Consider the following 20,688-nt stretch of genomic DNA (forward strand, 5'->3'; position numbering starts at 1 on the left):
CTCATGACAAAATTAAATCAATCAGCGAGCTAAAAATTGTTGACTCCCATAAATGGCCGACCGTGTTAGTTCGCAAAGTAAAAGGAAAACCACGCAATTTCCGAGCAAATGTGTTTAGATCATTGTATTCTACTTTTTAAACATCTTTCTAACCATATGCATTTTATAACTAACGGTTACAAACGCTTTTCAAAGACCAACTCGATCGATCCAAGGCAACGTGTTCCTTTAATAATTCAGATCTAGTATTTCATCTTTGAGAGTGCTAGGCTATTTTTCATTTTGCAAAATGACAGTCTATGGGAAACCTTTGAAGGCCGTGACCAGGGGCTAGAGGCCATGGGCTTCGTGGTCTCTGTGTAATTGCCAAAGAATTACAAAAGTGACGTTTAAGGAGGTCGCTTCAACCATAGAGCATGGAGGACCTTCCTCCATGCACAGACAGACAAAGGTCTTAGCTCTATGCTCCAACAGGCTCATACACCATACAGGTACATGTAGCCTTCAGTCCCATCATATAGAGCAAGGTTCATTGCTCTATTTGTCCTATCATGAGCCTCCCTCCAAGGTCCCTCATCGATGGTCTCATCCTCTATTTACTAGGGACTTTTCGTTTTCGACGACGGATGGTTCTGCGACAGTTGTTCAGCTAAACGTTGTCGTTTTCAGCACAACGAAGATTCATCCAAAGTACTGTCATAGAAATTGAGGGACGACCGTCCTCAAAGCCGACGCATGCGCAGATGACGCCAAATGTCATCTTACCCGTCGCAGAACCCTCCGTCGTCGAAAACGAAAAGTCCCTACTGTATACAGTATGCAACACTCATAATCTATAGACGAGGAACAAACTCACAGCTTATGGCTCCACAGATCTCAAGGGCAAGAATCACCCTTTCTTATCACTAATCAAGATTTAAAAACTTGGGTAAGCAGAGACTCTACAAATCCATGCCTGATTGCCTTGCAGTGGGCCTTTCAGAAACCGAGAAGAAAAAAGAAACAACCTTCGGTACCAAGTTCAGTTGTTTAAACCCAGAAACAAGATCAAGTTCTACGCCACTGCGTTTTGGGTCCACCATCTATTCATTGGCGTACCTGCTTTGTGTGGCCATTTATAGAATGGTATAAAAAGGAAAGCATTGCTATTCCTATTTCATTTGGGACCTAGAAGCTGCCATGTGAGGAATAAGGGCTGACTCTGTACCTCTGGGGAAACACATACAATATTGGATATTTTATTCTTCTCAGTACATAAGGCTCAGAGCACGCTCAGAGCAATGGAGGCGTTTTTTAAGGTAATGTTGTCGAGTCGCTGACTTTTTTGTCTGGTTGTGTTTTCTTGTGATCAGTTTATTTATGGGTATTTTGTTGGTTTCTTTCGGACATTATATTACCTCCATTTTTTTGTTTAAAAAAAACCCCAGTTTTTTAAAAGGTCATAATCCTGATGGTCTATCTTTCCAAAATATTTGTTTTATAAATATTTGTTATCATTATAAAATAAACACTTGAGGTATAAATAACTTGCAGAGTGAGATAAGCAAATGCAAAGTGCTCCGCGATTGGTCATTTGATTATCAGTTTTCCCACTCGGCATAAATCAACTGATGGCATTTTGCATACTGTAGGAATTCATACCTTCATAATAAATAGTGGGCAGAGTTCCAGTTCAGCAGTGTGTGCCGATAAATCACTATCACTCAGGGACTGTGTGCATGTGTGGTGTGTTGTAACAGTGTATGTACAGTTTAAGTGTGAGAGAGCATTCAGTATTTGGGCAGTGCAGTCTACCAGTGCAGCATCTAGATAGAAACTCAACCCATAGGGTTCGAACATGGAGGTAAATTTATTCACCTTTTACATATAATAGTTCATTTCAGTACATAGATCCTATTCCTAGGGAGCGTTGTACAGTTTGCAAAGACTGAGTGGGACAGTGATGGAATTTGTGTTTTCATTTACTGCTAGTAGTAGTACTGCAAAGTGCATACGATTACGATGTGTGTGTCCTAAATATATAGTGTTGTGTAGCATGAGTCTATGCAATGTGCACAATGCACCCATTGATGTCAATAATCAGTATGACCACCTCCATGGTATGACCATGGAGATGATATGACAGGATTAAAACTAATGTATATAAAGGCGGCAGTGTATTGTATATTGTATAGCTAGCCCTCAGAATTCTAAATGTACAATGTGCATAAACCTGTACATGTCAGACCTGTACATGTCTGACATGTACGTAGGTGTGTGTTACTGGAGGACGGAAACCCTACTGCTAGTTAATGTACAATGTGCATAAACCTGTACATGTCAGACCTGTACATGTCTGACATGTACGTAGGTGTGTGTTACTGGAGGACGGAAACCCTACTGCTAGTTAATGGTGATTCTACCTCCATGGTATGTCATAGTGTCACTGTCAGTTATGGATTTGTTGTATTCTCAAGCATCAGTCCTATTTGTCCAGGTTAATGTTGGGGCTGGCTGATCATCTTAATGTTGGAGTATAGGGCAAGGACAAGAGTCGTACATTTTAAAATGGATCGGTTTAGTATAGTGTGACCTATCTCAGTGTGTGTTTGAATACTGTGTCATGATTCGTAATGGGATACATGTATTGTATATTCAGTTGATAACTGCTATGGTGAGAGATACTCCTGTTGCTTCCTTCACAGTGCTGTCTGTGGAAAGTGTACAAAAACACTTGCTCCATTGTCGTTTCATTTTGCAATAGTGCAAGGATTTAGTGCATTACAAACAACACATTACCCAGATCTGATCAATGCAATGTGGATAAACAGCTGATCTACGCAAAAAGCAGGATCAGACCCGGTTTAAGATCCTGCAATTTTAAACCACCCTTTGAGGAGGGTTCAACCCTGCAGTTGTTAGATCTGAGCTGGAAAAGTTGATTCCAGAGATACGTGTAAACATAAAGGCCGATCAGACATGGCAATTCAATGTGGATGATTTCTGGGTTTTGCTAGGAATGGTTTTTGCTTACTTGAAGTGTTTTTGTGTGGCTGCTGTGATCAAAAAGGGGGTCAGAGCTGGATCAAGCACTGGTTTAAGAGCGACACAAGATCTAGATCTGTGGTCGTGATAAACAAAATATCTTGATCTGTTGTCAAGATAAAAATGCCGGTTCTCATCCAAGCCACGTTTCTGGATTGAGTGTAAACGCAGTACCAGTGGGCCTAAAGTGGACCCTCATCACACGTAAATTCTTCTGCACCCTAACACTACTAACATAGACCCTCCTCACATGTCAACCCTGTTATCGTTCCTCCAGCAGGTACCGTTGGGTCTAGATGAGGGGAATGCTTTCTCCGACCCAGGCCTCTCGACGATGAATGATACGTATGATGAGGATCACTGGACCATGACCGGCATCAACATGATGAAACCAGTACTGGTGGCTATCAATATATCCCTGCAACCACTCATGCAACTGGTAGGTTTTCAATTTTTGTATAAATTTATATTTAGCTCAAAGTCATTATTTTAATATGTTGTTTTAGAAGAATAATTGTTATGAACTGTTGAGCATATATTGCATTTACCTGCATGTACACAGGAATATTAAAAAAAACAGATGGATTGTATGAAACGAATGAATTGGTTGGTATTCAATTCTCATAACTTAATTTTATCCTCAAAGTCGTTATTTGAAAACATGTATTAAAGCTGTTTATGCTTGACTAAATTGTTGAGCATTGGTTCCATTTACCTCACATGTACAATGGAATTTAAAAAACATATGGATGTGATATTTATTTATTTTTTGCATCATATTTAGATTGTTAACTGTAAAAGGAAGTATGGTTGGAAGGAATTACCACAACTATAGTTTCCTGTGGATTTTTTCTCTAGGGAACTTTCCGGGGGGATTTTTAAAATAATTTTTCTTCTACCAATACCATTTATAAACCATAGCGGAAGATGGTTAAACTGGTTATAAATCGAACTATATAAACCACTGATCATGGGTCATTCTTGAAACACTTCAATCATCGTCAAATCCTTTTTTAAGGTTTTTCTGCTGTTAATGTTAGCCCTTCTGCTTTTCCTCAGTTGCCAGATGATGTTCAGTTAGCACTCCATGGCGCAGACTTCTTAGGGATACCTTGGCCGATCCTAATCGTCATTGAGCTCATCAGTTGCGCTGTCTTCTCTTTCCTTCTTTGTTTATGTGTAAGTGAATTATAATATCCAATAATAGTTAATGGCCTGATGTTTCAACCCTAGCAGAGTCTTTCTCTGTCATTAAGCCTTCGGGAACGACTCTGCTAGGGTTTTTGTTCCATGTATTGAAAGATAGAAAGTTACAATCAATTCAATTCAATTCAATTCTTTATTCATCATGCCCAGCATGAAAATCACTTTCTCGATGTGCACATTAAAATACAGTTATTAAAAATAACACAGAAATTAAAACAGCAACAATAAACCTATTTAATAATGAAGTTATATGCTGAATACTTTTTTAATCCATATTGAACATTACATTATAGGAACATTTGAAATCATTATACAAAGCGAAACCTTCAATTATTGCATGTAAATAGATAATCTTTTTTTCCTGTCCTTTACAGTTGTGTAGCTGTCGGAATCCAAAAGGTGATTTTTATTGATTATTTTTAAACAGTTATAAATTTCATATTCAATAGAATAGATAATTCCCAATTTACGTCACACAGTGTAAAGTAGGCCATTTTTGCAGGCAAATTTATCATTTGTTTGATGCAACACTATGTGGTTTGCTTTATTAATGTGATTTGCTTTATTTTTCACTGTTTCAAAACCCAAGCTGCCCTTTAAGATGGCATTTATTTGGAGCAATCTTTAAAGCTACAATGTTCAATTGAGGTTGAGTTACTATCACACTGAGTGTAACCAGATTATAGATTTTTCAAGTGAAGTAATTAAAAAATAATTGTTTTTTGTCAAAGAGAGTATGAAAATTAATTCCATGAAAAAAACCAAATCTGTAATTTGTCAAGAGCTGTGTATAGGTAAACTCTTCCTTTTTTTTGGTCAAAATACATCAATGACAATTTGGAGTAAAAATTTAAGTGCTATCATGATCGGACATTCTGGTTTATGTGGGTTTTTTGTGGTTTTTTTGAATGGCAGCGTTTAATTCAGCCATGTTGGATGAGATTGAGGCACTACATGGGCAGAAGGCTGACATCTTGGATACGCTGGACATGACGACCGTGCAGGTAAGCTCAGAGGATAATCTTAAGGAATGATGAGATTAGGATTTCTTTTCCTTTTGACTTCTCTTATAACATTAGGGGCCCAAAAAAGTTCAAAAAGAGGTGCTCTGTGGTCTTGACACAGAAGATAGTTAAGAAGCTGAAAACAAACTTGTCTAAATTTTCACAAAACTGTCGTGTAGCAAATGGTGTACACACATTTTTTCTGCTAAGCAAAAATCTGGAGGGAACCAGTGACAAACAATGAATACTACTGGCTTGTAATTTGTTTCTGGTTAGTACATTGCTTGTTTTCATGGCTAAGCAGATTGCTGCGGTAGGCTTTATGAAATAGAGCACCTGCTTACTGGTTTGCTGTCACTTTAAGGTTGATTGAGTATTCATATATGATTTCTTACAGTTCAAGACTCAGAATCGGCATTATTATGAATTGAAGCAAAATGCAGACAAGAACCAGAAGGAGCGAAGCAAACTTTCTGTGAGTATTTACTTATTTATTTATTTATTTGAAACAATATTTAATGAGGGTGACCAATCCAGCACAGATTATCACTTAGGGCCCTCGCATTATATAAAAATACATCAACTGATAAATTAATACAAAAATTGACAAGACTTGGGAGAAGGCCCAATAATGTTGATTTCATGTCATTTAACAAATTACCAGCTCACCAGAATTGGATGAATGTATTGGTATGTAATAGACCGAGCAATTCTCGCATGTAATGAAACATTTTTGGGAGCACTTTGGGACCACAAACATTGCTTTATTCCTCTTTTAGTATTTGATAATTCAATTGCCATTGACTGATTTCACCCATACGGTATTCATAGCAGGCTATACACATTGTGACGTCCTGAATGAAATAAACATCTGTCTTTTTCACAATGGATTAACTGGTTTAGTTTGATTGTATAACCTGTTGGGGTATAATGGTGAAACAGCTGACGTGGCTACATCCTGCCCATTGTTCTTGGTTGTTTTTAGCCGTTTTTGAAACAATACTTTTGAATTCTTATTCTGCTTTCAAGGTCGTATTAATATATTGATCAGAAAAAAACATCCGGATTGGATGCAAAAATTATGTTGGTCAAACTATTTTTGTTCCTAACCGGTTAACAACACTGGTTGGAATATGGTAGTAAACAAATTTAAATTCCAAAACACACATCAAAGAAAAAACAATTGCCAAATATTAACCTCAACAAAGTTGTTGTACTGCCAAAATACAGATCAAACAACAACAAAACATTGCCAAATATCAACCTCTAGTGTGCAGAATAATCTACCACTGTGACCAGATATGAATTTAAGAAATGTTTCTGGGCCTGATACTTTGTTGTTGTAAGGGCAAAGCAGTCTATCCTTAGTAAAGGGCACCACAATGAAGGAAATGTACACTCGGATTGGATCATTTCAAGGGGCACTAAGGCAATGACAAGGTGGGGAGGGACCAGCCGTCGATTTCACCAAACTCTTTCTAACTGAGGATTAATCTTAGGACTTGGGACGAGTTCAGTTCCAAATTCGAAGACGTTAGGACGTATTGAACCCATCCTAAGTTAGGTCAGCTCTAGATAGGATTAATCCTAGCATTTCGTGAAATCGGCTGCAGGTCACCAAGGTCAAATTTCGTAGAGCTGCTTAACAGGCAATTCTGTTCTTATGTGTGAATTTTTCCCCCTTTTTATCTTCTAGCAATCCTGTAAGGATCTGAAAAACAAAATACAAACCTTGGAGAAGGAGTTGTCGCTGATCAAATCCACATCGGGGCAAAATGAAAAGCAGCTTTCTGCCTCTCAGCAACAGGTTTGTTAACATCCACTGCAAATATCACTCATGAGCAAATGTCTGAAATCAATTGACGCCGATTAATTTGGTTATAAATTTACTGTAAGGGCCAGTCACACTGCAGCCCTTTATTCCTGTAGATGGTTTTTGAAAAGTGTAGCTTCGGGTTTGGAAAACTGGATTTGACTGAAAGATAAACTGTTGTTTATGAAACTATGAATGTGAGATTTTTTGGGATGTGTTTTTATGTAAATTTTAGGTTAGATTTTTGATGGTTTTTCTGTAAATTGGCTTGTATGGTTGCTTTTGACATGTTTATATTGTTTCTTTCTTGTGTAGGTTGACTTGTATGAAGAGCAGGTCAGCACGGCCAGCCAGACTATTACAGCTCTACAGCAACAAGTATATGACGTAAGTTATAGATATCTGCATGACAAAAATTTGTTTTTATTTCTTGAGACATGCTTGGGAAAAGGGGTCGGCTGCTAAGAAACTTGATATACTTTTGGATTTTCTTGAAACACTTGAAATCGTGTAGCAGTGTTGAGTCATATCCAAAGGAAGCACAAAATGTGTTCTAAATTTGGAATGACAAATGTGGAGAAAAGGATTTGCCCCTGATGAACAGTGAATCAACATTGTGACAGTTATGTTGGAAATGAAAACAACCATGTGTAAAACCAACGGATCTAATAATCAGACAATTAATTCTTTCTTGTTTTGTTTCTTTAGCTGGAGCGTAACCTGCATGAGTGCGCCACCACCATAGGTATGCTGAAACAAGAAAAGCAGTCACTATCAGAACAGAATCAACTTCTGACGTCTACAAAAGAGCAGCAATCTGAGGAAATAGAGGGCTGGAATGAGAGGTAAATATTTGGAATAAATTTTAATGAATCCCCTGGATTATATATTATTTCTGAAACTGTGAATTGGGATGGGGGTCGGAGTTCAAAAACACAATCTTCCAAAGAATACTACGCTATTAATTTTGGTTGTTAACTGATTTTCACTTGATTCTTTTTCCGGTACTGAATTCAGATGCCGGTCCAAAAAGGAATTTGAAACAGGGCAAGATTTACCTCTAAGGCTAACTTGGAGTATTTTTGTTGTTCACAATATTTTGTCAGATATTTGGAGATTCTTAAATGCTTTTTTCATGCTTGTTTTTGCAGAGTGTCTGAGATGAACGAACAAGTGGAACTCTTACATGATGAGAAGAAGGATCTTGAAGAATCTGTCACCTACAAAGATAACGAGATTGAAGTAATTATAATAATAATATTTATTCGGGCAAACAACCATGTGTTAAGAGAAAAGTAGAAAACCTTGGAAACGTTTGTTACTTTTAATTAATGAAACACATCCAATACAGAAGTTCTATGAGGAGATGAGGTCTGGTAGGAGGCTGAGAAGTCTAAAGTGCAGAACCAATAGATATTTAAACTCTTTTCTACCACATTCTATTCATAATTTTACGGCAAGCAGTTACCTTTTCTCTTGTTCTTTCTTGTTGTCTTTTATGAAGTAAATCGATATGAATTAATATGGTTTGATTTGCCCATTTTCAGGTATTGAAGGATTGTCTACTCCAGCTGAAAGGACTCGATGCTGATGATGATGAACTAGGTAAGGTCATGGGTCAAAGGTCAAGAACCAGCTACGTCTGGCAATTTAACAAATTACCAAGATTTTGCTCTATGTTTGCATCGACATACTTGCTTATGAATATTGCCATGATCCATAAAATTATTAAAACAGTATAAGACTCTGTGATTGTCTCTACCATTTTATTCATCTGTATTTGCTTTTTTTTTGTGTGTGCAGAGAATGATAAAGAGGGCAAAGTTCAGCAGCTTATGGATGTAACCAGAGTAAGTATCCATGTATACATAAACATTGTATTTTTTTTGTAAAAACAAATTTTCAACAACTTATGCAGCTGTACATACTGCCAACGTAAATTGGGTTCTTAAAATACATTGAGAAGTAAATCAAGATGGCTGCAAAATAAAACAATTGAGGCTTTGTAGATCGGGTGATTGATATCAGTTGACTGTTTTGACTTAGTTTGAAATATGATTAACTTACCTGTGAAAGACATAACAACTGCAGGGGGTCTCTTAAGCTTTTCCCTGCTTCATGAGTTTCACAAAAAGTTTCATTTGCAACAACTCATATAGCTGTACATACTTCTAGCACCAGTTGGGTTGCTTAAAATACATCGATAAGTAAACCAAGATAGCTGAACAATGAGCTCATGATGTTAATTGATTCTTGGTTTTAGGTGAGCGCTAAATTATCTCTTGTTGAAGGAGAGAAGACTGAGCTGGAGGCAAAGTATGAGGCGGAAGTCAAAGGCAGACGAGAACTGGAAGGTAAGAAGGAAGATGTTGAAATGTTTCTCCATTCCAGCAGGACTGTGACTGTTATTATATGCACTGGTTTGTCATTTTGTTTAACGATTGATTGTTTGATGCCAATGTAGTTTAAAAACCTATAAATTTATTCTGTGACCATTGTCAGGATTTGAATTTCCTTCTTGAAGGGGCACATCAATGTTCTCCTGGTAAGAGGCACCTCTAATTTGTATTGGAACTTTGCAAAGGGCACCACAGCAAAAGCACAGGGCACCACAGCAAAAGCACAGGGCATCACAGCAATTGCTGTGGGTGCCGTGGCCTGCTTTTCTTGGCTGAATGGGACCAAGTCACAGCTGTTGGCCTCTAAAACACCATTGATTCTTGACATGCAAATGTTTGGCTTTACATGATTGAATGAATGCCTTCTCTCTAGAGTAATCCTGGGGTTTCTCATTCATTCACTTGCAGCCAAAGTTGGAGCCCAGCAGCAGGAGGTTGACACAGCCAAGGCCAATTACAAGAAGGCTAAGAGCAGCCTTGACGAAGCCCTGACCAAACTAGATGTCATGACTGAGTACTTCAAGAACAAAGAGGTTGACTTGCAGAGGTCAGTATTGTCAGGCACAACCTTTCTCCTGAAGAGGATCAGAGCATACTGATTGAAGGGTTTAGTTTTTGACCACCAGTTCTTTTCAGAGCCAACAATTCTCAATAAAAGAGATATTCAAACTGTGTTTTAACGCAAACCTCTGTTTTATACTTCCACCGTGCAAAGTATCAAATCCTACTTGATCACAACCTCGTTTTCAAGGTTGATGGCTCTTGCCGTGCCATTCTTTCCCTCTGCCATTTTTTCCCTCATAACCCCTGGAATTGTTTTTTTTTTTTAATGAGGAAAAATATGGCACAATTTATTAGGCCTCAAACATCGAGTGGTTTTAAGTTAATTTAAAACAAAAACTTAAAGACTGTTTTCATAAGTGAACACTTGTCCTGTCTTTGAGTTCTCTGTGTTGTCACAGGTTGTGAAATTGATGTGTATAATACTTGTTCTTTTTTAGGAAACTTGGTCGTGAAGAGGCGCTACGTCTTCACAGTGATTCTAAGCTAGAGAACGCCGATGAGAAAGCGGCTACTGCTGAAGTGGAAGTCACCAACTACAGGTGGGTACAGCTTCAGTTAGGACGGATCCTACAGTTGACTCCTTGCACCATGTCACACCATTTCAACATATCTCCTTAAAATTGCATCCTAGTTTCAGAGCTTTCGTGACCGATTACTCTCAATCCTGATTGTGGAAGCTCAAAGTATGATACTCAAGCTTAGAGAGATTTCTTCTGCCTTCCTTTTCACTCATCCTTTAAAAAAGTTAAATTGATTCTCCTGTAATTATGTTACTTTGCTAATGTTGGTTTGTTAGGGATCTATTTACCTCTTGGTAGGTTTTAAATATAGTTTGTGTTACTTGTTTACAGGACACAGATCAAAGATTTGAAGGAGGAATTGGTGAAGGCCGAGAGGAATTACAGAAATCAAGTAAGAAAATGAAACAGTTATTACAATTTATGGTTGAAATCTTGAACAATGTTATTGTCTGTTTAGGTCTGAACCACTGTAGTCTGTTGTTGTTATGTCTTGTTCTCACAAAGTATGATGTGAAATTTCAATTGCATTTAGTCTGATGGTTGTATTCTTATTTCCAAACAGGTTGCTGCCCATGAGAAGAAAGCTCATGATAGCTGGGTAAGTTCAAGATGTTTGTCGCTTAGAGCAAAGGATTGTCTTAAAGGCAGTGGACACTATTGGTAATTACTCAAAATAAGTATCAGCATAAAACCTCACTTGGTAACGAGTAATGGGGATAGGTTGATTGTATAAAACATTGTGAGAAACGACTCCCTCTGAAGTGACGTAGTTTTCGAGAAAGAAGTAATTTTCCACGAATTTGATTTCGAGACCTCAAGTTTAGAATTTGAGGTCTCGAATTCAAGCATCTGAAAGCACACAATTTCGTGTGACAAGGGTGCTTTTTCTTTCATTATTATCTCGGAACTTCAACGACTGATTGAGCTCAAATTTTCACAGGTTTATTATTTTATGCATATGTTGAGATACACCAACTGTGAAGGCTAGTATTTGACAATTACCAATAGTGTCCACTGCCTTTAACGGCAATGGACACCTTTGGTTATTACTCAAAACAGTTGTTAGAAACTTACTTGGTAACGAGCTAAGGGGAGCTGTTGATAGTATGAAAACATTTTTAGGAATGTCCCCCTCTGAAGTAACGGAGTTTTTGAAAAAAGAGGTAGTTTCTCACTCAAATCATAAAACACTCGGGCCTAAAGCATCTAAAAGCACACTAATTTGTGCAGCAAAGGTGTTTTTCTTTTGTTATTCTCTTGCAACTTAGATGACCAATTGAGCCTAAATGTTCACAGGTTTGTTATTTGATGCATATGTTGGGATACACCAAGTGAGAAGACTGGTCTTTGACAATTACCAATAGTGTCCACTGTCTTTAATAAATACATGGAAGGTGGAGAAAGAAACAAGTTGGCGGTTATTTGGGGCAAATAGGCTGAAGGGAAAGCTTGATTTAGGAAGAAGATGAAGTTTGAAATGAATTCACAGAATGTGAGGTATGAGGGATTTGGAAGGGACAGAGGGCAGGAGGCTAAAGGGCATTCAGGACTAGCTGAGAGACGAGGGTGCAGTTTCTGAGGATGCAGCCGACATGAAGTCTTTAACTTTTTATATATTTATCGTGGTGTTCTTTTTCGATTTGTAGATGTCTGTTCGTAATGCTGAGAGGGAATTACAAGAAGCTAAACGAGAGGCTGCCAATCTTAGGCACAGGTCAGTTACTACTTATCTCAAATAATTGTCTTGTCTGATTTGTGACAACATTTTCTGCTTTTGTCCAATAGTTTGATGAGTTTAAACCCAATTACAAAATACTGAGCAATGTTTGCACCATTTGGAATGCTGTGTTACACACGTATTTTGTGTGTGGTTCCAATTTGAGAGCTAACCCAAGTGGGCGCCATTGATAGACAGTTGGAAATGCCTTATTTTTTGTGTGATTTTTGTTCTATGCTAGCTTCCATGTATAGTTTGCATCTTCTGATTGTTAATCTTTTCTATTTTGTTGTATTGACAATAATTTGTATTTTTTAAGTCATCCGCATTTGTATACTCTTGTGCAAATAACTAATTTTGTTTAGGTAATTCAGTATAAGCTATGTTGTTTATTACCATTTCTTGTATTTATTATTGTGTATGTGTGAGAAACATGATTATATTTAACAATCCCTTGTTTGTAGTTGCAAAATAAGTATACTCGTTTGTGGTAAAATGTTATTTAATGTACACATATTTTACATCAGGAAATTGAATATGATATTGGCTAGATAGCTATGTTGGTAGAGCACCTTCATTTAAACGGAGAAGTTGCATGTCCAAATCACACTCTAGTCAATTTTATTTTGTTCAACCCATAATTGGTTTATATATGTCCAGTCACTTTCCCTTGTGGTTTATTACTTGAAACGAATAGGTTGAATAACGTAAGAATCAAATTGAATTTAACTGTCATGTTTATGGATGAAAATGAACACACTTGTAATAATTGATTTTGATGTTATTGTTACTCAGGCTGACAGAACTTGAAGGTCGACGAGCAAAAACAGAAGCAGCTCCGTTGTTCAAACCATCCCCATCTGGACGTAAGTCTATCACCAGTTTAACTTATTCCTTTTTGTGTAGGTGTAGAGTAGTTTTTAAATACAATATAGATGTGGACGGTACAACATTGGAAATTAAGAGTACTTCAACCTATGGATCTCACTCGCTTATTATGTTCAGCTATTAACTAATTATTTACTGCTGCTGTTTTTAATTGCTAGTTTCTTGTAGAATATTAACCAGGGTTAGGGAAGTTCTCAGTTTATGGTGCTCAACATGATTTCAGCAAATTGTAGTGATCAATAATGTTTCATTTTCAAAAATGGAATATTTTCTACAGCCTCACATATTCATTCAGAGCCGTGCTTTCTCTTTTAAAACCTAGATGTATTATTGTTTCCTTGGTTAAAATAACATACAACACAATCATTCGTTGAATTGCTTTCCCCTTGGAATGTGCTAATTACATTCACGCATGCTCATAGACACTTTTTGGTTGGCAATTGTTGTATAGTTGTTCACTGGGCTGACACACAGAAAAACTATGATGTTCCCTCATTTTTTCTAGTCACTGGCGTCAGTGCATTTGCACTATGTGCAATTTGCATAATTAATGGGCAAAGTCTGTTACATTTATTCCTTAGACCACTCCAGTTCATTGCTTTTTCTCATTAACAATTAGTCTGATAACTGCAAACTTAACTGCAGTCTGCACTGATATCTAACATTTTCTATTTAATCTATGGGTGCTTATTGGTCACTAATTATCATTGATATACAGGTGAAGGGTCTCCGCCGCCTACTAAGCTAGGTATGTCAAACACTGCTAAAGACCTGGGCCCAATCTCATAGAGCTGCTTAAGCACAAAAAGCAGCTAAGCACTGCATAATTATACTTAACATAATAAGGTTACCAGCCAAACTACCATTTCAAATGTTCAATTTGTGACTGGTATCCTGCGCATTTCTGCATTGCAGAAATTTGTTAAGCAATATTGTCTGGTTAAAAGCAGCTCTATGAAATTGAGCCCTGTTTATCTTAATCCATGCAAATACGACGGGAAGCTGAACCCACAAAGTTGATTCATAAAAATAGCACTCTGAGAATGCTGAGGTACCACCACACAAAAAGTAGCCGAGCATAACAAAAAACACACTTAACCAGAACAAGGTTACCAGCCAAACTACCTTGTCACAAGTACAATTTGTGACCGGTATCTGTTAAGCAATATTTTTCTTCCCTTTGCAAAATGGACTTGCCCTCTCAAAGATGAAATTCCAGGCCTTTGTCATGGTTTCCATTTATTTGCATTCAACCAAACTTTATGTTGCACAATGCATCTGTTAAAGGATCCCTTCAAATTTTATTAACCATGATTACTTTGTGCTGATTTTCTTTGCCGATTTGGGTGCTGTTTGCGCTATATAGCTCAGAAATGGCTTAGCCTACTTCCTGTGTCTGCTCACTAATAATAATTATAAGTTATAGGTTTTATTATTTATGAACAAATTAACAGGTCTGTTTTAAAATAAAATATATTTCCTTTGGATTATTTTGATTGACATATAGTTTTGATCACTTTAAAAGTTAGAGTCTCGTGGGATTCGAAAATAGAATTAGCTGTTGCAAACAACTTACCAACCAAATGGACCGAGAGTATAAATGCAAAAAATAGTTCGACCCTAGCAGAGTCTTTCTCGAAGGCTAAATGACAAAGAATCATGGGATTCAATGCATAATTTAATAACAACTGAATGTTTAATACCTTGTATTTGTATTATAGGAGCACCCAGCAGAAACAGCCTTCTAGCCGATACCCCTTCACCACCACGCCTAGATCAATCCCGAGCCTTGTCCCCAGGGCGTCCCATATACCCAGGCGACCATCCCCCATCACCCCCAGTAGACAATGACTATCGACGTTCATCAAGATCCGGCAGGGACTCCGGCCCACCCTCATTCCCCGACGATGGCCCTCCCCCTCCTCACATGCGTCGTGATATGGACTACCCCCCAATGGGGAGGTTACCCCCTCCTGGGCGTCACTCCAGAGGTCCCCCTATGCATGACATGGATGACTACCCCCATGATATGAGGGACTACAGCCCGGACGGACCCCCTCCTGATTTTGGATTTGACCCGCATGGTCCCCCACCTCCTGATATGGACTTTGGTCCCCACGGTCCGCCCCCATTTAATGGACCACCCCCTCCTCTGAGGCATCCATTCCCACCAAGAGACTTTCCCCCTCATCCGGATGATTTCGACCATCGAGGCCCCGTACCTGATGACCGGGACTTTGGGCCACCGATGGGCGACCATGAGTTTGGACCGCCTCGTGGGTACGGACCTCCACCCCCAGGAATGGACTTTGGGCCAATGGGCCCTCCTCCACCTGGTGGTCCAATGCATGGTCCAGGGCCATTTCCAAATGATATGGGGCCCCCACCCATGGATAGAAGGGAACCTCCTCCCCCAATTGGTAGACCAGGACCTGCACCAGGCCCCCAAAATCCTGGTAAGTGTTATTGATGAATCAGATAGACATTCTTTAATATATTACGTAATGCATAGTTTCAGTTTAAAGCTCCCAATTGCATCAGTCTATTATCGAATTTGTATCTCAGTCGCATTTGGCTCTTGGGTTTATTTGATTTTTGTAATTGTAACTTTGTAATATTGAATACTTTTTTTTTTATCTTTAACTTTTTACATTGAATCGATTTTGGCCTTTGGGACACCTGTTTTAATTTGAATGTGTTGATAATAAATATACCAGAAATATATTTGCTTGAAATATGAATGGTTATTCCTGCCCGACAGACTACAAATGAAACCATTCATTGAGTTGATATCAACTTCCTTGAGGCTTTTGACTCATCTGCAAAAATCTTTTATCCTAACCAGGTATCCGACCCAACAGTCGTGGTCCCTTTCCGCCCCAAACAGGTCCTTCACCCTCTGGAAGATTCCCACCGAGTGGCCCTCCATTTGGGACTCCCACTGGACCCCAAAGAAGAACATCAACTCCGCTGGAGGTGAGTCCAAAACACAACACTTAGTACACTCCTGGTTACAGGCCTGGAATAACACTCGGGTCATGGCCTCCGTTGTTCCTGGTCTTTGCCTTGGTGCCCTTCAAAAGTTTCCCATTGACTTAAAGATTTTCCAATGGAAGTGCCCTTTGCAAACTAAAAAAGGCCTTGCTCTTTCAACATTTTCAAAGAAGAAATTTGAGGAGTGGATTTCACAAATATCTCCTAGGACTAGTTCCAACTCTTTTTGAAATTGACTCCTGGTCGGGAGTGAATGTTTTTTCAGAGTGAATGTTTTTTCAGCTGTTGGTGAAACCTTTTTGAGGATGTAACAAATATTGTGTAAACCTTATAGGTCTGCCTGTCTTTTTAAGTTTACAGTAACTTGCATGGTAGAAAAGAAAAAAAAACTGTTGCATTGATATGTACAGGTTGTCATCGAAAACAGTTTTTACACCACGATTTTCTACTCTTAACATCTGAATGTACTGATTCAATATCTGAATGGATTGATAACTCTCCCTACTTCTTAACTGTTGTCTCACTGATAACATACACACCAAGAAAAAAAATTAGGTTTCACTATTTTGTTGATTACCCGTATTGCGGGTTATGGCAATAAATTCATTCATGGTGCTGGATCTAGATCATGTGTCTAGAAATTTTTCGTTCCATTCATTGTGTCGATGTCATGAATAATTATTAGAGGCTACTGGGCCTGTCACATTTTCTAACTGAAATAATAAGTAATTCCATACTGGAGTATGTCATTGAATGTACGTTGTGAAGCGTCTAGCCTAGTATATGCAGCTTTTCATTTTGCCTGTATGGGAATGTAAACAGAGCGCTGAAAAGCATGATATCTACTGGTATTTTTTTTTTTCCAATTGCATCTGTTTTAGCTCTGTGTTTTATTCATGTCAGTTACTAATTTCATGTACATTCTTGATATCTACTGGTATCCAATGTCTGCCTGTGCTGTTGAACTGTTCCATTTTAAACTGCATTTGAAGAATGTATGTGGGTTTTTTTCTTTACAAATTTACCGTTTAGAATAAGTGCCAGGGGGTACTGCCAGCACTTGTTTGTGATTGTTTTATGACAGTTTTAGGGGCCTCTATATCAGTATTTGTTAACAACCTGTGAATTATTTTAATTGTGCGGCGTTAGTAATGCCTATTGGACTTGGAAAGCATTTCCTAAATTATGAATACAATTGTCATTATTACTAATGATATTGTTTAATAACTGTTTAATTGTAATTATGCATTTGGTAATTATTAGGGTTATTTATCGTAATTACTTAGTTTCTCCATATTCATGAATTGCATTTGAACATTTAAGATCATGTTAATTCCAAACTGCATTTTCAAAATTTCTGTTTGTTATTGCTCATTTTAAAATGTTTTTATCACATAATTTAGATTCTTTCCCAGTAAATGTTTTTTTTTTGGGAAAAGATTTATTTTAAATGGGTGAATTTATTTTGTTTTTTTCAGGGGACGCCTTCCACACCACAAACAAGACCCGGTTCTAGACCAGCTCAAGGACCATGAAGTACTTAGCGTCTAGCAGATAATACCAAACACCTACCAACTTGGAGAAAACTAAATTATAACCTTTTGTGAGTGAATGAAGATTTATTTGGCGCAATGTACTTACATCCCTGAAGTCCTTCACTATCAATGCAGAAATGTTTTTAAAATGTTGTGTAGTATTCTGACTTTGCATTGCTGAATCCACAAGGTCAATAGTTGCGGATATTTATGGTCCATCATTTTTTATACATCTTTATTTGGGTATGTTCTGTTTTTTAAAATGCAGATTTTTGACAGTGTGCTTTCTGCATGATAATTTGTGTGCACAACTTTTGTACTTGCTAATACCGCGTCATTAAGAATTATGAACAGAAACATTTCTGAAGTTGTTTTTCCCCCCCCCCCAGAATAAAGCAGATTGTAATGATGATTGTTACTATTGTGAAATGAGGATCCAAGTGCTTCCATTACAATAGTATTACTTTCATTTGGCTACACATGTTTTAAAATAGTGTGTTTGTGTTGGAAGTTGAATCTCAGCATGATGGAAACCCAGTCCAGAAAGATTTGTAAGAACCACCGAAAGGTTTTTTGTTCTGATGAGATTGTCCGAAACAGTGATGAGAGCTCTTTGATGGAAGTGTTTGTTATTTAATCAGGCGCTCTTTCCGGAACCCTCAGTTTTCATGATAACCTCGCAGACCTTAAAGGGCAAGTCTTCATGATCATTGAGGGCCTGTTGCTGTACATGGCATAATGATCTCTAATCGAGTAACTGCGCCCACAGGCTCACTGACCTTCACTATAGTGATGGCCAGCACACGCGCGGCGCCTGCAGTGAAGTGGGTGACAAACGGTTCAGACAGGTGACAAACTAAAAAAGATTAGGAGCGACCTTAGATTGACCAAAATAACTTTGGGTTTCAGACCGACAAACTTAACATAACAATTGGGTTCGGCTCATGACACGGTGGACATCCGAAACCAAGATGCTCCAGAATTGTTCCGAATGACTACAACAGTCGATCTTTCAACTACCAGCACTCCCAGTTGCTCATAACTGTTTCAGACGTATCATTTGGTTTGGCGCGACACTAGAGTGCCTGTCTGAACAGCAGTTAATTCCATCATGTACAGCCACAAGCCTGACGACAGTGCCCAATTAAATATTGATGTGGCTCATCATTACATGCTTCCAGCCCAAAAGTCAGTCTTAGTCTGTAAATGTGTTGTTATTGTTGTTATTGTTGTTTTTATTTGTAATGGGTGTGCTTTACTGCTTTGGGCACTTTTTTTTGGCAGGGGGGGGGGTCTCTTTTTTTCAAAAACTAAATTTTTTGCATACATGCTTTCTCTATGGATTGGGTAACTAACTGTCTGCAAGTTACTTGGTCACAGATGCATGAGGCGTGTTCTTTTCTCGGATATGTCATATTTGTAAAATTCATCTGAGGCTTATGAAATAGTTCCTTGTCAAATATTGTGCGTAGCTGCCAAAATAAGGTTAATGAGATAATGGGGTAGAGATTGTTTGATGACATACTGTAAACAATGATTTTGGTTTTAAATTCATTGCCGTTAAATTATTTGTTCTTTTTTTAGGATGATTTAATGATTGATTTTGTTGTTACTTCTTGAATGAAGTGGCATATTGATTGGTACCATTTTAATATTATGGAAATTTAAGTCCAAATTACAATTGGTGGACAAAGTTTTTTTAAACCTTGTGATTGAACTATTAGGATTTAGAATATGAAAATTAATTTATGATTTATGAAGTAGATGCATGCTATTTTAGACTATTGACAGTCCCCTAGCCCCTGAAATAGAGTCAATGCTTCTTTACAGAAGGTTTTTTTCTTGGGTTTGAATAAACCCATTTTTGTGTTTACCTTGTAGATATTTTATAAAATTCATCAAAGAAAATGGTCTCTGCTTCCAAATGCTGGTTGTTCTTCTTAAGGCATTGTCAGACATTTTCATTGTGATATTGTTGTTTATTGTTTTTGGTCTGTTGCTGTTGTTATTTTTGGTGTTATTATTTACCATCTTGTTTTGTAAATTCACCAGCTTTAAAAAGTGCAATAAAATACATCAGCAGTTTCTGCTGGGCATGCCCAGAAAAGATAGTTACTGCTACCAAACATTCAGCATTAAAGTTACACATAATTAAAGGTATTATACGGGGGTCTATTTCACAAAGAGTTAGGACAAGTCTTAACCTAGGACTAGTCCTAGGAGATTTTAAAATATGGCTAATCCTAAGTTAGGACGAAAATTAGTCTTTACTGTTTGTGAAATCGACCCTGGATTGATAGAGCTGACGGATAAATGTACACTGTTGAAAAAACCTGTGGTTAATTCATTGTGTGTGCCCATAGAAGAAAAAAAAGTGAAAACCATGCACATTTTTCAGCATGTAAACCAATGGCATTAATTTTGGTTTCAACAACGGAAATCAGCTATTGCATTTTGTTAGGTTTTTAGATATTTCTTGAATATTGACCCCACTTTGGAGGGGAAATATTTAATGGGGGAAAATGGTGCTAGTATATGGACTTCATAATCAGTAAGCTTTCAGAGTAAAGTTAAAGGCACTGGACACTATTAGTAATTACGCAAAATAATTATTAGCATAAAACCATACTTGGTAATGAGTAAAGGGGAGAGGTTGATAGTATAAAACATTGTTAGAAACGGCTCCCTCTGAAGTGACGTAGTTTTCGAGAAAGAAGCAATTTCCGCGAATTTGATTTCGATACCTCAGATTTAGAATTTCTAAAAATCAAGCATCTGAAAGCACACAACTTCATGCGACAAGGTTTTTTCTTCTTTCATTATTATCTCGCAACTTCAACGACCAATTGAGCTCAAATTTTCACAGTTTTTTAATTTTACGCATATGTTGAGGTACACCAGGTGAGAAGACTGGTCTTTTGACAATAGTGTCGAGTGTCTTTAAACAACGATATAATCCTTACCAATCCCTAATAATACCTTTAAGAATTTGATTCATGGTACGTGTACAACATACAATTATC

The 20,688-nt window shown here is 37.7% G+C and overlaps 1 protein-coding gene across 6 annotated transcripts in view; it reads left to right on the plus strand.

The window, feature by feature from the left end:
* The window catches only part of LOC117296996 (transport and Golgi organization protein 1 homolog), a 43,980-nt gene extending 23,700 nt beyond the window's left edge, over positions 1 to 20,280 (plus strand). For 4 of the 6 annotated variants that reach the window (XM_033780140.1, XM_033780134.1, XM_033780109.1 and 1 more), the window contains 22 exons: positions 3,302 to 3,463; positions 4,084 to 4,203; positions 4,605 to 4,629; positions 5,146 to 5,234; positions 5,632 to 5,709; positions 6,931 to 7,041; positions 7,363 to 7,434; positions 7,756 to 7,892; positions 8,199 to 8,289; positions 8,595 to 8,652; positions 8,851 to 8,897; positions 9,311 to 9,401; positions 9,855 to 9,993; positions 10,448 to 10,549; positions 10,862 to 10,922; positions 11,094 to 11,129; positions 12,178 to 12,245; positions 13,044 to 13,114; positions 13,855 to 13,884; positions 14,858 to 15,592; positions 15,982 to 16,112; positions 17,609 to 20,280. In XM_033780140.1, coding sequence (XP_033636031.1) covers positions 3,302 to 3,463; positions 4,084 to 4,203; positions 4,605 to 4,629; positions 5,146 to 5,234; positions 5,632 to 5,709; positions 6,931 to 7,041; positions 7,363 to 7,434; positions 7,756 to 7,892; positions 8,199 to 8,289; positions 8,595 to 8,652; positions 8,851 to 8,897; positions 9,311 to 9,401; positions 9,855 to 9,993; positions 10,448 to 10,549; positions 10,862 to 10,922; positions 11,094 to 11,129; positions 12,178 to 12,245; positions 13,044 to 13,114; positions 13,855 to 13,884; positions 14,858 to 15,592; positions 15,982 to 16,112; positions 17,609 to 17,665 — 2,511 coding nt within the window. In that variant the 3' untranslated portion in view covers positions 17,666 to 20,280. The remainder of the gene's footprint in view (positions 1 to 3,301; positions 3,464 to 4,083; positions 4,204 to 4,604; positions 4,630 to 5,145; positions 5,235 to 5,631; positions 5,710 to 6,930; positions 7,042 to 7,362; positions 7,435 to 7,755; positions 7,893 to 8,198; positions 8,290 to 8,594; positions 8,653 to 8,850; positions 8,898 to 9,310; positions 9,402 to 9,854; positions 9,994 to 10,447; positions 10,550 to 10,861; positions 10,923 to 11,093; positions 11,130 to 12,177; positions 12,246 to 13,043; positions 13,115 to 13,854; positions 13,885 to 14,857; positions 15,593 to 15,981; positions 16,113 to 17,608) is intronic. The other 2 variants (XM_033780118.1, XM_033780126.1) reach the window with 2 other exon arrangements.
* The last annotated feature ends 408 nt before the right edge of the window (positions 20,281 to 20,688 follow it).

This window comes from Asterias rubens, chromosome 1 (genome assembly GCF_902459465.1).
Source record: "Asterias rubens chromosome 1, eAstRub1.3, whole genome shotgun sequence".
NCBI lineage: Eukaryota > Metazoa > Echinodermata > Asteroidea > Forcipulatida > Asteriidae > Asterias > Asterias rubens.